Consider the following 18,058-nt stretch of genomic DNA (forward strand, 5'->3'; position numbering starts at 1 on the left):
AGATATGGGTTAAGTTCATAATCATTGTTCATAGTCGTCTTTTTGAATTCTAGTCATTGAATCGATTTGGAATTTTTTTAACTTTCTGTATTGTGAGTTGGATCTGCTGATTATTTTAAATTCATGTTCATCCATTCATTCTTCATCATCAAGTTTTGAATTCAGGCCAGTGGATGAATTTTGGACTTTTAAATTGTGATTACATTTAGTCTCATTTCGTACCATTAGAGGCCGATGACCTAGCATGACAAACATCATCATCATCATCATTATCATCAAGCTTCTGAGAGATCTATGAACACAGCTGTGATCTGCTGCCTTTCAGAACAATCTTCTATGTGCTGACATAGTTTCACTACCTGTGAAGTGCAGCTCTTCCCTTTCCTGAAACCAAATTGCTGTGAAATTAGAAGTGTCTCCATCTTGTCCATCTGTTTGTGTAAGGTAAATCTTTTCATAACCTTGAAAGGGAGATTGGCCTGAATGGGTATGATGCTTGATTTTTTTCCAGTTTCTTCAGATCTTACAAGATTTTCAAGCAATTATTTATCAGCTGCAACAACCAGAGCTTTGTGGCAGGACTGAAGTTCTTAATTTGCTCAACTCTGAGGTCATCCAGACCAGCTGCTTTGCCAGTCTTACATTTACTGAAGGCCAATTCCAGTTCAAATAATGTGAAGGTCTCAAAGAGGTCTTTGCTCTCATTGGTCATTTGTCTGACTATTGATTTCTTTCCTGTTTTGGTGTCTGGTCAGGCATCTTAGAAGCCTCCATGTCTCTTGGCAGCTTGTGCCAAAGTCAGCTTTTAGTAATCAACCTCATTCATAGTTCCTTCTTTGCTTGAGAGATGGAAGAGAGAATGTAATCATCTCTATGAACATTGAGGGCATGTCAAATGCCAAAGAAGAATTATTGCATAATCTATGCGTAGAAAAATAAGTTTGACATAGTATGCGTTCAAGAAACTCACAGAGATGAGCAACGTAGATGTCCATGGGTCCCAGGAATGATTTTAGCTGCAGAACAACCACATGCACAGTTTGGAAATTCTTTTTTTTATAAACCAGGTGTCTTGGTCAGCAGTGCTCATCACACAGTAAAAAATTATGTTGAAATTATTTCTGTGAAACTAAGCAACATCACGGTCAATTCTATGTATAAGCCACCTAATGAAGAGTTCTATTCGGTGAATTCAGTAGCCATAGAAACCCACATTTGGGGCTATACCCAAGAGGATATAAAATGGAGGTGTCCATTCATGGATAGAAACATATGAACCGTCCAGTATTCATGATAATAAGCTCCCTACCTTGTAGAACAGTAGAAGTTGGCAAAGACGATACAATCCAGAGCTTATATTTGTGAACAATAATACTGTTCGGCAATGCTCCAAATCAGTGGCACCACCTATACCAGATACACAGCACAGGCTAAATCACTTCTTATAGACATGATACTGTATAGGCTTTTGGGCTTATGCTGTGTCAGGAAAATAAGGTGAAATTCTTTATGTTTCGCAGAAGGCGTCGTCAGAAGAAAATCTCGACTGTCCATGAGAAAGGCTTCTTAAACAATCACTTCTTCCTATGTATAAGACCACAAGAAGTTAGCTTCAAGTGAAGATTCAACTTCAAGAAGGCTGATTGGTCAAAATTCTCGGCTATGTTAGATAAGAAGATTAAGACATTTGCTTCAATCCCTGAGGGATATGAGTGCTTTTTCATTGTTGTGAAAACTTGTTCCCGTGCACGTAATCAGAGAGGCTGTAGTACACACGATCTTCAAGGAATTACTCCAGGAGCAGCAGTTCTATTGGAAGACTACTATAAGCTCTATGGCAAAGATCCTTTCGGTGAGCAGGCTATTCAGGCAAAAATTACTGGGGGTGGGGAATTGAGAACTGGAGGAATATCATAAGATCATAAGAGAAGCAGAAGGAAGAAGCTATTGAAGCCCATATTAAACTTTTTCAGAAGAATTCAAGAGACTAGAAACTCCATTTTGTTTTTAAATGTGTGTCACATGAATTGTTTAATAAAACACATGCAACATTGAACAGAGCTAATGCAAATACTAATATTAATATCCCTAATTGTATAGTTTTTATATTTTTTAATATTTCTGGTCATTAACAAAGTTTTCAAAGTATTTTACTGATCACTGTTTATAATTTTCCTTTGTTAATTTCTTATCATTAACAATATATCATTACAGAATTAGACCAACTTTGTTTACTTTTCTGTAACCACAAGATGATTTAATTCATGTTCAGTGTGTCAATGTAAATAAAAAATTCAAAAAATAAAGGATATCTAAGAATAAAAGAGAGAACTGGTCAGCTATGGCTTTTTTATTTTAACAGCAAGAAATTGGTGTAACAATTTATAAAATGGTCCTGGAAAATTAGTGCTTAAAGTAAGGGAAATTGATTTTCTTATGTAGGAACGCTGAATTATAAAATTTTAGCAATAAAGAAATCGGAAATTTTATGTGGTTAAGGAATGTTAAGTGTTATATCTAGGTAGGTTTTTTGCCAGTGACAGATTTGCAAGATATGGTTATATTGTTTTACATAAAGTAAATGCATACTGTTTCAAGTCTTCGTAGATTGAAACTTTATCAGTTCATGATATTAAAATAATGCGAAATTTTGTGTCTCATACGAAGTATACCTAACCATAAATTTCACCATATACTGGCCGCCACTTTTCTCACACTGCGAGGTTGACCAACTCTTGTGTGATCTTTCACACTTCCTGTCTCAGTAAATCGTTGATTGTTTAGCAGACAAAACTGTTTCAGAGTTTGGAAAATCTCAGTTGGTAATTTCCCAACCCTATGCAAGGCAATTACAGCTACCCTGTTTTTGTATTCTCCCCACTCCAGGCTTAAGCCAAGAAGATTCACTCTTTCACTGTTGAACGCATGTTGGTTAAGACTAACTTCAGTACAAGGGTTGTTGACTACCTGGAAAACCAGTTCTCCAGTCGAAGCCAAACATTTGTGACAGTATTTGTGGTTAGACTACGTACATTTTAATGTGGAATTCTGACTTTTTCGACAAAAATTTTTTTTTTCTGGGGAAGTTTTGAATTTTTGCATAAAATTTAACAAAGAATATTCAAATTATGAAGTACTGCGAATTGTAGGCTAAACTGGCTCCTGACTCGTCAGGTTAGGAGGCATGCCATAGCTTGTAATTGTATCACTCCCGTTGTATCACGTGATGTAAAAAAGCGTGCTTAATCTTTTCGAGTAGGGATGGTAAAAGCAATAAAAATAAAATAAAAAATGCAATAAAAACTTTCCAGTCTGTCAAACACACAGCAATTACAATGTAAATTATAACACTATAAATATACCTGTAAAATAAACACTAATATACAAAGAATGACATGTTTCGTTCTAAAAGAACATCCTCAGATTCTGTCAAATCACTTAAAACATGCTTATGATGATTTTCACCTGTTTCAGAGTTTGGAAAATCTCAGTTGGTAACTTCCCAACCCTGTGCAAGGCAATTACAGCACTTGAAACATGCATATGATTTGATAGAATCTGAGGATGTTCTTTTAGAACGAAACATGTCATTCTTTGTATATTAGTGTGTATTTTACAGGTATGTGTATTGTGTTATAATTTATATTGTAATTGCTGTGTGTTTGACAGACTGAAAAGTTTTTATTGCATTTAACTAAGTCAACACTGGAAAATATGGCTTCATTCTTAACAAATAGACATGGTAAATAATTGAAATAGTGAACATTTGAATTGTGCTGCGAAGAAGTGTAAAAAATATCTTTCTTTCGTAAATATTGCAAAGTGTGGACAGAGAGAAGTGTTGAGAGAATAGTGATTATAAAAAAGCTTATTAGGAGCATCTGAATGTTAAAGTGGTCAAGCGTTGTGAGGTGAGTTGTGCACTATTGGAGCACATTTACCACCCAAGTGGCGGTACATAATGTAACTTATGTGGTACATAAAGTATGTCGAAACTTGTGGCTGTGACCCCGACACAACCCTGTTTGACATGTTTTTGTGCTAAAGAATACCATATTTACATTTTTTAAATTATGCTATAACGCCAAAATCAACTCCATTTTTGTACTAAAATTTAAGGTTTTTATTCACCATAAAATGGGGTCTCTAGTTATAGCATGGTTATTCGAAAATCTCGTCATTCAGGTACAACAGTAGAAGTTCTCTGAAAAATGACCTTATATCCCTAACGAAATAGCCATGGATGATAAAAGAAATTTGTAAGAATGTGGAAACAGAGATATAATTTAAGCATTCCCTACGTAATTTTATATCTTAGTTATTCTTTTTCCATTTCTTGCATTGTGTTCATTACGTGACCTTTACTGTGTACACTGACCACCAAGCAAAATACAGCATAGCATAGCGAAGCATATCTTGCTCATTGTGAATTGTTTCATTGCCATTCCTAAAAATAAATGATAATGCATAATTTCAGATATAGACTTTTTCCATGACTATAGGAATGGCCTGTAAATGGTGGCAAGATTTTGGATGAAACGGAACCTGCAGATGATAGTGAGAAACAGGTGGATGGAATTGATGACAACCGTGAGCTACTCCTGACAGGTCATGAGGATGGGACCATTCGTTTCTGGGATGCGAGTGGTGTTGCACTTCAGCCCCTCTACAAGTTTGGCTCTGCCATGCTCTTCAGTGGTGACGAAATAGGAAGTACTGGTAGTAATGGAGTGGCTGAGGATGAAGAGGAGGAAGAGTGGCCACCGTTTCGGAAGGTAAAGAAATAATTGTTATTTATGGATATTGGTGGTCGTTAGAGAGGTTTTGTTATGTCCGAAACTTTGACCTTATCCATCAGTTGTTTCTTTGCAGGTTGGCACTTTCGATCCCTACTCAGATGATCCACGTTTGGCTGTGAAGAAAGTAGTTCTGTGTCCACTGTCGGGTACTCTGGCTGTTGCAGGAACTGCTGGTTCGATAATTGTTGCTAAAATAGGCACTGAACAGTTGGAGACAGAAGTAAAGGTAAATTACTTCAATTTTCCTCAGATAATATTAGTAGAACTGATAATTTTTTTTTATAGAACTGAACATTTAGTATGTTCAACCATGCTAAATTTGACCACTGGGGTAAAGTTGACTGAAGAGTTCCAAAATGTTTTTATATTAAACCGGAAATGCTGGAGTTTTCAGTTTTCAATTTTTTAAATTTTTATTTAATATTCCCAGCATTCACATATTGGAGAACATTTACCGGTAAGTCATTTTTCTAAAAATTGAATGGTTGGTTTATAAATGAGGGCCTGGTATCGTATAGTATCACATGGCGCTTGATATAACTTTTGGGTAAAACATAAACATTGTTACCTCATTAGGACACCATGAAATTTAATGCCTAATACTGTTACAGAATATCACTCACAAATTACTTAGCAATATATAAAATAACAAATGGCTATTTCCACTTTTCGCTAGTGTGCATTGGCAGAAAGCAGTTTACACAGACGCCCACACTACACTTGACACATTGTGTGTGGACGTGCGGTTCGTATCTGGTGGCCGCACAGCACCGCTGTTGGTTTGTTGGAGCGATGTAGTGACGTAGGTCATTGAATCTCAAGGTGTCAAATACTCTAAGATAAAAGAAGTGAGAATATATTTATCGTAATAAATATTTTGCACCTATCTTATTCCGATGATGGCATTGTATTATTCTAGAAACAGTAACAAATGTTCAAAAGCTTTTGAAGTCATGGTAATGAAATGAGTTCACTTAAAGCATTTTGAACCTCTTGTTTAAATATTAATCCTCCTCCTCCAGTTTATGCCCGATCCAACTGCAATGGGGCACGATTCATCAACACCTGCAAGCAGAAGAACCTTAAAATTATGGCCACCTAATTCAAAAAAATCCTTTTAGTATGACCTGGCCCTCACTTACTGGACAAATTGATAGTTGTTTTATTTAGTATATGGTTATAGGATTACATACAGAACTAGGAAATATATAATGTATAGTATATACAGCAGTGAGATGTCGGCACTTTAGCTATTAGAAAGATCAAGAATGATGCTTTAAATTTTAGCATCAAGTTCATTCAGGCATTGGATTAATAATGGTGGACAATTTACAAGGTCTGCCTGTGGGCCTTGGTATGGTCGTAGCAGACATAATGAAAAGATGTATTCCAGAGTCTGCTGGGAAGTTCCACAATCAGTCAGGTGATTTCCAGAGGGCCTACTTATGAAGAGAGTATGCACGTTGGCCATGTGTTGTGCAAAACAATTTAGTGCCAACCAAGTCCTGCAAGGTAGATCAAAGCCTCTTGGATCATGATGTGGATTGAGCAACATGAACCACCCTAGAGCTACTGCTGTTCGGTTACATAGCACATGTGCAAAGAAGGTAGATGTCCAGCTGACAAACTTAGTGAGGACAGTTTCTGGAACAATTCAGACTATCCGAGCATACTGGCAAACAATACTCTCTCATATTGTTCCACCAGATCTGCAATGTTCAAAGGCATTGCTTCAGGAAAACAATAAGGTCTCATCCAACGTACTTGTACAATACCTATCCACAGAGCATGAAAGACAATTGCAGCTGTAGACTAAAATTCTGCCACACTCCAATCATCACAGGCAAGGAGCTGTCAGAAACAGAGTTTAGTCAAAGTGAGAGATATAAAAACTCTGAGTTGAAGAAGATCAGTGAAGCATGGCAATTCAAAGTCCATTAAATTATGTAATTTATTAATTCATGAATGCTCATTAAACATCCTCAACGGGATTTGAGCCAACTAACCGCCATGTGTGGCGCCGTAAGTTGAATCGGAGTGCGCAGTACAGTCTCCACACATGTGTTGTAGTACCACCAGCACTAAGTACAGTTGCATGTTGGATGCAATGTTTCTATTCTGTATTCGAGTGCTTGTAAATATTTGAGGAAGTTATACAGAATCTGACGTGTCATTGTATTGTTTGTAGAATGTAAGACACCTCCGAAGATATCACACCAAGTGCTATGACTTCAGAGCAGGGAGTTAATAATGTTTTCTAGTTTTGTGAAGAGGAAAAGAGGAAAGGTACCGAGCAAGTTGGCTGTGCGGTTAGGGTCGCGCAGCTGTGAGCTTGCATTTGGGAGATAGTGGGTTTGAACCCACTGAAGATGGTTTTCGATGGGTTCCCATTTTCATACTAGGCAAATGCTGGGACTGTACCTTAATTAAGTCCATGGTCACTTCCTTATCACTTTCCTGTTCCATCATCCTCAAAAGAGACCTATTAATGTCGATGCGATCTTAAAAAAAAAAAAAAAAAAATTAAAAAAAAGTCTTGTAATCCCTTTCCAGAAATGACTGCTAAAGCTATCAGTAGAAGTGAAAAGACTGTGCATAATATTGTTAGGCGGTGTGAAAAAGCCGCAGAAGATGGAACTGTTATTTATACCCCAAGTAAAAGTTACCTCGTCAAAGAAGACAGAGCTTGATGAATTTCTTGATGAATGCCAAACATTTCTGGAATTTTCTGAAGTTCGCAAAGTAATCTCCACTTTAGGTAAACTTCTTAATGCTGTCAAAAGAAAAAATCATGTTTACAGGAGGGAAACACGCATTCTGGAGACTCATAAAAAACATGGTATTCAAATTTTACATACATACATACATACATACATTATCATTATAGACTGTTATACCTTTCAGCGTTCAGTCTGCAAGCCACATCTTTAAATCGTTAGAAACGGAGTCTAACCATCGTTCTCTTGGTCTACCTCTACTTCTCTTACCCTCCATAACAGAGTCCATTATTCTCCTAGGTAACCTATCCTCCTCCATTCGCCTCACATGACCCCACCACTGGAGCTGGTTTATGCGTACAGCTTCATCCATCGAGTTCATTCCTAAATTAGCCTTTATCTCCTCATTCTGAGTACCCTGCTGCAATTGTTCCCACCTGTTTGTACCAGCAATCATTCTCGCTACATTCATGTCTGTTACTTCTAACTTATGAATAAGACATCCTGAGTTCACCCAGCTTTCCCTCCCGTAAAGCAAAGTTGGTCTGAAAACAGACCGATGTAAAGATAGTTTCGTCTGGGAGCTGACTTCCTTCTTACAGAATACTGTTGATCGCAACTGCGAGCTCACTGCATTCGCTTTACGACACCTTCATTCAATCTCACTTACTATATTACCATCCTGGGAGAACACGCAACCTAAATACTTGAAATTATCCACCTGTTCTAGCTTTGTATCACCAATCTGACATTCAGTTCTGTTTAATTTCTTACCTACTGACATCAGTTTAGTCTCCGAGAGGCTAATTTTCATACCATACTCATTGCACCTATTTTCAAGTTCCAAGATATTAGACTGTAGGCTTTCTACACAATCTGCCATTAAGACCAAGTCGTCAGCATAGGCCAGACTGCTTACTACATTTCCACCTAACTGAATCCCTCCCTGCCATTTTATACCTTTCAGCAGATGATCCATGTAAACTGCGTACAAATCCCTGTCTGCCTCGGCTCTTGTTTGGAGCCATTTCTGGTAAGCCTTCTTTTTACCTTTACAAGCTGCTCTCACTTCTTCATTCCACCAAGATGTTCGCCTTTTCCCATCTTTACACACAGTCATTCCTAGGCATTCCCTTGCTGTTTCTACTATAGCATCCCTGTATGCCAGCCATTCTCTTTCTATATCCTGAGCCTGCTTACTGTCCACTGTTCGAAACTTCTCACTAATCATATCCATGTACTTCTGTCTAATTTCCTCGTCCTGGAGATTTTCTACCCTTACTTGTTTGCAGACAGATTTCACTTTCTCTACCCTAGGCCTAGAGATACTTAGTTCACTACAGATCAAATAGTGGTCTGTATCATCGAAAAATCCCCAGAAAACTCGTACATTCCTAACAGATTTCCTGAATTCTAAGTCAGTTAAGATATAATCTATTATGGATCTGGTACCCCTAGCCTCCCATGTGTAGCGGTGAATAGCCGTATGCTTGAAGAATGTATTCGTAACTGCTAAACCCATACTAGCACAGAAGGCCAGCAAACGCTTCCCATTCCCATTAGCTTCCATATCTTCCCCACATTTACCAATCACCCTTTCGTATCCTTCAGTTCTATTCCCAACTCTCGCATTGAAATCGCCCATTAGCACTATTCTATCCTTGCTGTTGACCCTGACCACAATGTCACTCAATGCTTCATAAAACTTGTCAACTTCATCCTCATCTACACCCTCACATGGTGAATACACGGACACAATTCTTGTCCTAATTCCTCCAACTGACAAATCTACCCACATCATTCGCTCATTTATGTGCCTAACAAAAACTATGATACGTACAACTGATACGGCTGATGAAATTATAAATTCAACTTCAGATGCCACGTAGTAGTGAATTGTATTGTAAAATGTACTTGCAAACCATTTAATTTTATTTACATTAGTTTAAAAGGTGTAAAAATGTTAGACATACAATGATGGAGCATAATGATATTATTGCATAACGAGCAGCATTTCTCTGTGCATTGAGACAGAACAAAAATAGGTCTAAAAAGCCTGTCGTGTACACAGATGAGATATGGGTTCATACCCACTACACACGAAAGAAGTGCTGGCAGCACAAAGACGTTCTAGGGGTTATGCTGAACCAAAGTGCAGAACAAAAATTATTGTGGTTCATGCAGGTGGTGTAATGGGATTCATTCAAGTGCAGAGTTAATTTATGATTCAAAGTCACTATCACAGGATTACTGTGATGAAATGAATAGCACAAATTATACTAAGTGGTAGTAGCAGCTCATCCCAAACCTTCCGTCTAGCTGCATTGTAGTCCTTAACAATGCACCGTATCATACCATTTAGGAAAACAACCCTTGGATACATGCTACTCGGAAAGACATTTTTGTATTTTTGTTGCAAGACAACAAATTTGTTGTGATTAATAATATGACCAAGAGTGATTTGGTGGAACTTGTAAAAGCAAATAAATTGAAACCTATGTACATAGTAGACAGGATTTTGAAAGACATTGAGTTTATTGTTCTGAGATTACCTTCTTATCATTGAAATTTAAATCCATTTAAACTCATTTGGAACTTAGTGAAATAAAAACATAGTCACAAACAATGTCTTCAATCTCGCACTGTTGGCTTTCAAGGAATTAACACACTGCTGCATGCGAAAAGTGACCAAAGAAAACTGGATGAAAGAGTGTGCAAAAGTAAAGATATTGAGAAGGAATATCGGTGTAGTGACACACTAATTGAACGGGATCATGATATAATAGTGATGAACATCGGTTTGGAAAGTAGTTATGGAAAACTGACCAGATACCTATTACCACGTCAGCAGGGAATCGGTTGGTAGCTTAACCAATATAGCAAGATACTCAACTGATACGGCTGATGAAATTATAACTTCAACTTCAGATGCCACTTAGTAGTGAATTATATTGTAGAATGTACTTGCAAACCATTTAATTTTGTTTAAATTAGTTTCATTTACTTTAAAACAAAAGGCTTCATATTACAGTAAAACCTCGTTAAGATGTTTCTGCAGGGGCATGGAAAAAGAATGTGTTAAGCAAGAAAACGTACTAATGTTCGAATCCCACTGTCGGCAGCCCTGAAGGTGGTTTTCCGTGGTTTCTCATTTTCACACCAGGCAAATGCTGGGGCTGAACCTTAATTAAGGCCACGCCGCTTCCTTCCCACTCCTAGGCCTTTCCTGTCCCATGGTCGCCATAAGACCTATCTGTGTCGGTGCGACGTAAAACAACTTGCAAGAAGTCAGCAGGAGCTGAAGAAGTTACAGCCGGCATGATTAAAACTGCTGGTCCACCAGGAATACAGTGGCTGTATAGTGTTCTCAGAACAATATGGAAGGATAACGAAATACCTGGAGATTGGACAAAGGGGGTGATAGTTCCTATCTTTAGGGAATGGAAGGAAAATTACAGAGGCATTACCCTCTTATCGCATGGCCTTAAAATTATGGAGAAGATCATTGAAGCCGTAGTAAGGGATATACTAGAGCCTATCTTAGAAGAGGAACAACATGGCTTAGGGCTGGAAGAAGCACAACAGATCTGATATTTGCTTTGAGGATGTTGGCAGAGAAACACTGGGAAAGAGGAAACGACCTAATTAGTGTGTTTATGGACCTTGAAAAGACGTATGATAATGTTCCTAGATTAACTATTTGGAAAAGCCTTAGAAAACGTGGTGTACTGGAGTACCTTATCAGGAAGATCCAAATGCTATATACTAATTGCAAAAGCTGTGTCAGTATTGGAGATAGTCACTCTGAATGGTTCAATATGACCAAAGGAGTACAACAGGGAAATGCCTTATCACCTCTTCTATTCATAGCAGTCATGGATATGATTTTAAAAGAACTAAAAGGAAAAGGTAATGAAGATCTTCAGGCTCTGGTGTTTGCAGGCAATGTGGCAATATGGGATGAAACAGAGGAGGGAGTGCAAAATAATCTGAATGCACGATTAAAACTGTTACTCATTCATGTTAAACGAATGAATAGCACAAGGTTACCATGTGCTTATTTGGAAAAGAGAATAACAGGTATAAGACCAGCTGGAAGACCAAGAAGAAGATGGATGGACCAACTGAGGGAAGACGTGGAGAGAAGAGGATAGAATTGGGAATCTTTTGGAATAGGCAACTTTTCGAAGATGCTCATTTTCAAACACCCTACCCGTTTCACTGGAAGGGCAAACCGATGATGATGATGATGATGATGATGATCATCATCATCATCATCATCGTCATCAAAATTGAAGAGCTCTTCCATAGCGCTGAGTAAAGAGCCTTTCTGTTTGATGATTATGGAATGAAATTGAACCCATCAAAAACAGAAGCATTGAAAATCAGCAGACATAATACAGAATATGCAACATAAAAATACAGGCCTACCAAGTTGAAGTAGTACACCTATTCAGTTATATAGGAAGCGTAATGGCTAGTAATAATAGAGCTGGGATAGAAATAACAAAGGCTCTAACTTTTACAGTATCGTTAGACACCTACTATGGGAAGAGAAGGTCCCACAAAGAACAAAAATGTCCCTGTACAAGTGATATTTCATTCTCATCCTTACATATTCTCTGGAAACCTGCACAATAACATCAAAGGATTGTAGTAGGATTTAAGCCTGTGAAATGAAATTTCTTAGAACTGCCCTCCAAAAGACACGACTTGATCACGTGAAAAATGAAGAGATCCGATCTAATCTAGGTCTAAATGAACCTATGGAGGAAATACTTAGGTCATCTAGACTTAAATTGTTTGGGCATGTTGAATGAATAGCACAAGGTCACCACGTGCTTATTTGGAAAAGAGAATAACAGGTATAAGACCAGCTGGAAGACCAAGAAGAGGATGGATGGACCAACTGAGGGAAGACGTGGAGAGAAGAGAATGGAATTGAGAATCTGTCATGAACAACAAAATCTTTTCGAATAGGCAACTGTGGAAGACGCTCATTTTCAAACACCCTACCCGTTTTGCTGGAAGGGCAAACCAGTGATGATGATGATGATGATGATGATCAGAATTGAAGAGCTCTTCCATAGCGCTGAGTAAAGAGCCTTTCTGTAAAATCTACATGATTTTTTAGTTACAGAACAGGATCTTCATAGACTAGCCGATGCCATGCGAGGAGATTAGGCACAGTAACTTTGCTATTGTTAGTGTAATTACATTGTATAATGTTGTCTTTGTATTTTTTTTTAATTTTTTTTTTTTCCAGCCCTCCCTTCCTCCCTCATATTTCTTTGTATTTTTTTGCTTGACAGGAGATACTACGTTAATAGACACTGACTTAATCTAAATTTTAGGTGACACTGATTTAACCAAATGGTAGGATAATCTTGAATATCCACAGGTTTTAAGTCCTTCCTTTTCCTGTGGTAAACATTCCTTGTAATAGTCATATACACTGACTGACAGAGCAAATGCAACACCAAGAAGGAGTGGTCAGAACTTTATGCCAATTGCAGGGTAGACTGACGTCACTGAGGTATGCTCATGATGTGAAATGCGCCGCTGTGCTGCGCACGTAGTGAGCGATAAATGGGACACGGCGTTGGCGAATAGCCCACTTCGTACCGTGATTTCTCAGCCGACAGTCATTGTAGAATGTGTTGTCGTGTGCCACAGGACACGTGTATAGCTAAGAATGCCAGGCCGCCGTCAACGGAGGCATTTCCAGCAGACAGACGACTTTACAAGGGGTATGGTGATCGGGCTGAGAAGGGCAGGTTGGTCGCTTCGTCAAATCGCAGCCGATACCCATAGGGATGTGTCCACGGTGCAGCGCCTGTGGCGAAGATGGTTGGTGCAGGGACATGTGGCACGTGCGAGGGGTCCAGGCGCAGCCCGAGTGACGTCAGCACGCGAGGATCGGCGCATCCGCCGCCAAGCGGTGGCAGCCCCGCACGCCACGTCAACCGCCATTCTTCAGCATGTGCAAGACACCCTGGCTGTTCCAATATCGACCAGAACAATTTCCCGTCGATTGGTTGAAGGAGGCCTGCACTCCCGGCGTCCGCTCAGAAGACTACCATTGACTCCACAGCATAGACGTGCACGCCTGGCATGATGCCGGGCTAGAGCGACTTGGATGAGGGAATGGCGGAACGTCGTGTTCTCCGATGAGTCACGCTTCTGTTCTGTCAGTGATAGTCACCGCAGACGAGTGTGGCGTCGGCGTGGAGAAATTTCAAATCCGGCAGTAACTGTGGAGCGCCCTACCGCTAGACAACGCGGCATCATGGTTTGGGGCGCTATTGCATATGATTCCACGTCACCTCTAGTGCGTATTCAAGGCACGTTAAATGCCCCGGCCGGTGGCACTCCCGTACCTTCAGGGGCTGCCCAATGCTCTGTTTCAGCAGGATAATGCCCGCCCACACACTGCTCGCATCTCCCAACAGGCTCTACGAGGTGTACAGATGCTTCCGTGGCCAGCGTACTCTCCGGATCTCTCACCAATCAAACACGTGTGGGATCTCATTGGACGCCGTTTGCAAACTCTGCCCCAGCCTCGTACGGACGACCAACTGTGGCAAATGGTTGACAGAGAATGGAGAACCATCCCTCAGGACACCATCCGCACTCTTACTGACTCTGTACCTCGACGTGTTTCTGCGTGCATCGCCGCTCGCGGTGGTCCTACATCCTACTGAGTCGATGCCGTGCGCATTGTGTAACCTGCATATCGGTTTGAAATAAACATCAATTATTCGTCCGTGCCGTCTCTGTTTTTTCCCCAACTTTCATCCCTTTCGAACCACTCCTCCTTGGTGTTGCATTGTCACTGTCAGTCAGTGTATATACTTATATTCCTGGCGCTGGCCTTCTGACCCCAACTTGCAAGGTTCAATCCTGGCTCAGTCCGGTGGTATTTGAAGGTGTTCAGATACATCAGCCTCGTGCCGGTAGATTTACTGGCACATTATATTATATTACTCCTCTTTAATATCACTGTTTTTAAATTTTTGTGCCATTAAAAGATAGAACCAAGTAATTTATTGTTTTATATTGTAATGACAGTAAATTAGATCAGGATTGATGAAAGAGTAAATCCTCCCGTAATCTTTATTTTGCTTCTCTTCTTGAAAAGGTAACCACAATGAATATTGTCTTGGACCGTGATGGCTTTGTTTGGAAGGGCCATGATCAGTTGACACCTCGGACAGGCACTCTCTCAATGAACCCTGGCTTTCAACCTACTGCTCTATTACAATTGCATCCTCCAGCAGCAGTAACATCTCTGGTCTTACAGTCAGAGTGGGGGCTGGCAGCGGCAGGCACTGCTCATGGCTTGGCGCTTTTTGATTATATCAGACATAAAGGAGTGCTCACGAAATGCACTCTTAACCCTAATGGTGAGTATGTTGTGTGTGAACTGGATGCAAATGTTAACATATGAATTATCAAAAGGAGTTGCTCTAGTGATCATTGTGGTATAATTTGGGTGGGAAACTTGCAATCCTGCTGTTAATTCTTATTCATTATGCGATCAAAGGGCTAGCTATAAGGGCACCTTAAGACAAATGTCTGCTCAGCCTGGGTGGGTAGGAGATTTTGATCAAAATTTGGAATAATGTGAAGCATGATTATGTTGATCAGATCTCTGTCAACTTCTGGCAATTATATGGGCAACTTTACTTTTTGCCTGGTTGGCTTTGAACTCTAATGATATCAGTTTCATTTTTAATTTCATTATGAATATCAGAACCTAAGAATTAAAATAACTTAATAGAGTGCTGTGTTAGCTATTAGGATTGTGATATGCCAGCTGAAGATGATCTATCTCAGATTGAAACTAGTCCTGTAATTTTTTTTAAATGTAAATAACCAGGCTAGTTGGCCGTGCGGTTAGGTGCGCGCGGCTGTGAGCTTGCATCTGGGAGATAGTGGGTTCGAATCCCACTGTTGGCAGCCCTGAAGATGGTTTTCCGTGGTTTTCCATTTTCACACCAGGTAAATGCTCGGGCTGTACCTTAATTAAGGCCACGGCCGCTTCCTTCCAACTCCTAGGCCTTTCGTATCCCTTCGTCGCCATAAGACCTATCTTTGTCGGTGCGACATAAAGCCACTAGCAAAAAAAAAAAAAAAAAAAATATATATATATGTAATTACTACTACAAATAGTATTGATTAGGAGGAAACATCAAACCTTTTATAATTGAGAACTGATGACAATGGTACTCACTGTAATTTTAGGATTAAAATATCAAAATGAACCTGATGTCAAGTAAGTAGTGAAATATTCTAGTCTTAAGAATATCATTGTCATGAAGGACACTTGTGCTTGTGTCTGTCAAAATATCAAGTGAATACTTACCTATTAACCTCTCTAACCTTTAAGAAGATTAAACCAGTATAGGTCATTACATTTTTACCCTTTACTGTGCTCTTATCTAGTAAATTGCTGCATTCCATGGGCTTCACTTGTTCCTAACACTGTATTTGTGCATTTGTATTTTGTGTCCATTGCGCTTTTATCCTATTGACTTGATTTTAGTTTGTGTTGTGCATTTTAACGTGTTATTTTAACGTCTAACGTAAATTATGTATATATATATATATATTTGTACTACCAGGCAATGCCTTATTCTTATGTCTCCTATATTTTCTCTTTATTCCAAAATAAGGCATTGTGAATTAGATCCACTGATTGTTTTAATCTCATACTCATTTTTCATCACCATTTTTTAACTCTAGTCATCATCATCTGTTCCTAACACTGCCTTGGCTTAGAGTTAGTGTGTCTGATTCATCATTTCAAGTTCATAGATTCAATCCAAACTAAGGTAGTAAATGGTTATGATGTTAGTATAGTCAAATGGAATACAGTAATTTAATGATCTCTAACAATACTACAACTTGCTATTACAGTAGCATGACAAAATACAGAAGAGAAAGAGAAGATGGATGATAATATGTTATGCTATCAAAGTAGTGTGCCACAAGTTTGAATATCATAGCTCAGCAGGTAGTAGTAATTAGCGATAAATATACAACATAGAATTGAATTACATCCTACAAAGCTCAATAATAAAAGTAATGAGACGTTGCAGTGATGAACTACAACAGTTGGTAGGCTTGCTAGCGTGCCGTAACATAGTAGAATAATGGCGCAGTAAACAAATACACATCTAGTATGGTACGCAGACAGAAGGTGATGTGCCCCAGAGGATAAAAGGTTAGAATAGAAAGAAGTAGAATACTAACAGAACAGATAAATATATTTAAGCATCAACAAAGAAATTTAAGTTTTCTTTAAATTAGGACATCAACATAATGAAGCCAGCAATGAAAATACTAGGAACAGCTCTGAATCAGTAGTTACGAAGCAAGAATATGCCACATTTACAAATTTCAGTTAGTAGGAATACATCCGATAGGTAAATGTAAAGTTTGTAGTGACACACATAGGCCTAATTACAGGATTGTAGAAATACAAAGTGATGAAAGAACTAAAAAAAAAAAAAAAAAAAAAAAGTGGAAAAGAAGCAGAATACGATAAAATATGAAGAAAGGGAGGAGAGGGAAGTAAAAGATGGATGCTAGGAGGAAGAGATTCCTCACGGGGTAACTTATTTGTAGAGAAATACTAGTGTTCAACAACCAGTAGGTATCACAAGCACGTAAATAGGTGTATACAGTTAACGTTCTCCTGTACTGAGTATAGTTCCAGTTGTAAACTTAAGTTAAAAAGAAGAAATCTTGCATTTCGATACTTAACACTGACACTAGCTGGGTGAATGAAAATGAACATAAGAAGCCAGGTCTTAAAAAAAGAAATAAGGCCAGATGGGCCAAGGAGAAGTCTGAAGTCTAAATAGTATAGTGATTTTCTTGCTCACCAAGTTACACGATGTAATGACCAAATAATGAGATGGCACACAGGTCTTTGGTGCTCCACCACTCCGAAACGATGCGAGACTGACTTGGGAGGGGTGGAGCCCATGTTAATATAGCACAATGGAAGAATCTGGAAGCATTGGTAAGAGAGAGCCAGTGTTTTCTGGAACAATGACGTCACAGTCACATGTCCATGGTAGAGGTTGTAGCAGGCAAGCAAGGCAGTATGTAGCGAAGGCAGTGGCACAGCAGTCGAAAAGTGAGGCGGCAGCAGAAGGTAGGAATGTAAAATTACGATGAAACTTGCATAGTTGTAGAGAGAGAATATTACAGTACGTAATTAAACCAGATTTCTAGATTTTGTTGTTGCGTTGCGTAATTGTATGTAGAGCCCTCAGCCAAAAGGCTAGTTAGATCCCAGAAGGTTCCACTGTGAGCTGTCATAGATAGCTAAGGCATCGCTTAGGTACATTAGGGAAATAAGGAGCAAAATAGTTTTCCATTGCTGTCACTGAACCAAAAGGAGCAAAATAGTTTTCCATTGCTGTCACTGAACCAAAAGGTGTCATTACGTATCGGTCTGCCACATGCGATGAATTGCTCATATTAATTGACCATACGAGGGACACTTTCACCCATTTGCAACAGGGA

The 18,058-nt window shown here is 39.1% G+C and overlaps 1 protein-coding gene across 1 annotated transcript in view; it reads left to right on the forward strand.

Moving 5' to 3' along the window:
- The window catches only part of l(2)gl (LLGL domain-containing protein l(2)gl), a 452,154-nt gene that overhangs the window by 187,194 nt on the left and 246,902 nt on the right, over nucleotides 1–18,058 (forward strand). The window contains exons 11-13 of the mRNA XM_068228315.1: nucleotides 4,503–4,775; nucleotides 4,873–5,025; nucleotides 14,658–14,922. Coding sequence (XP_068084416.1) covers nucleotides 4,503–4,775; nucleotides 4,873–5,025; nucleotides 14,658–14,922 — 691 coding nt within the window. The remainder of the gene's footprint in view (nucleotides 1–4,502; nucleotides 4,776–4,872; nucleotides 5,026–14,657; nucleotides 14,923–18,058) is intronic.

This window comes from Anabrus simplex, chromosome 6, assembly GCF_040414725.1.
Source record: "Anabrus simplex isolate iqAnaSimp1 chromosome 6, ASM4041472v1, whole genome shotgun sequence".
Taxonomy (NCBI): Eukaryota; Metazoa; Arthropoda; class Insecta; order Orthoptera; family Tettigoniidae; genus Anabrus; species Anabrus simplex.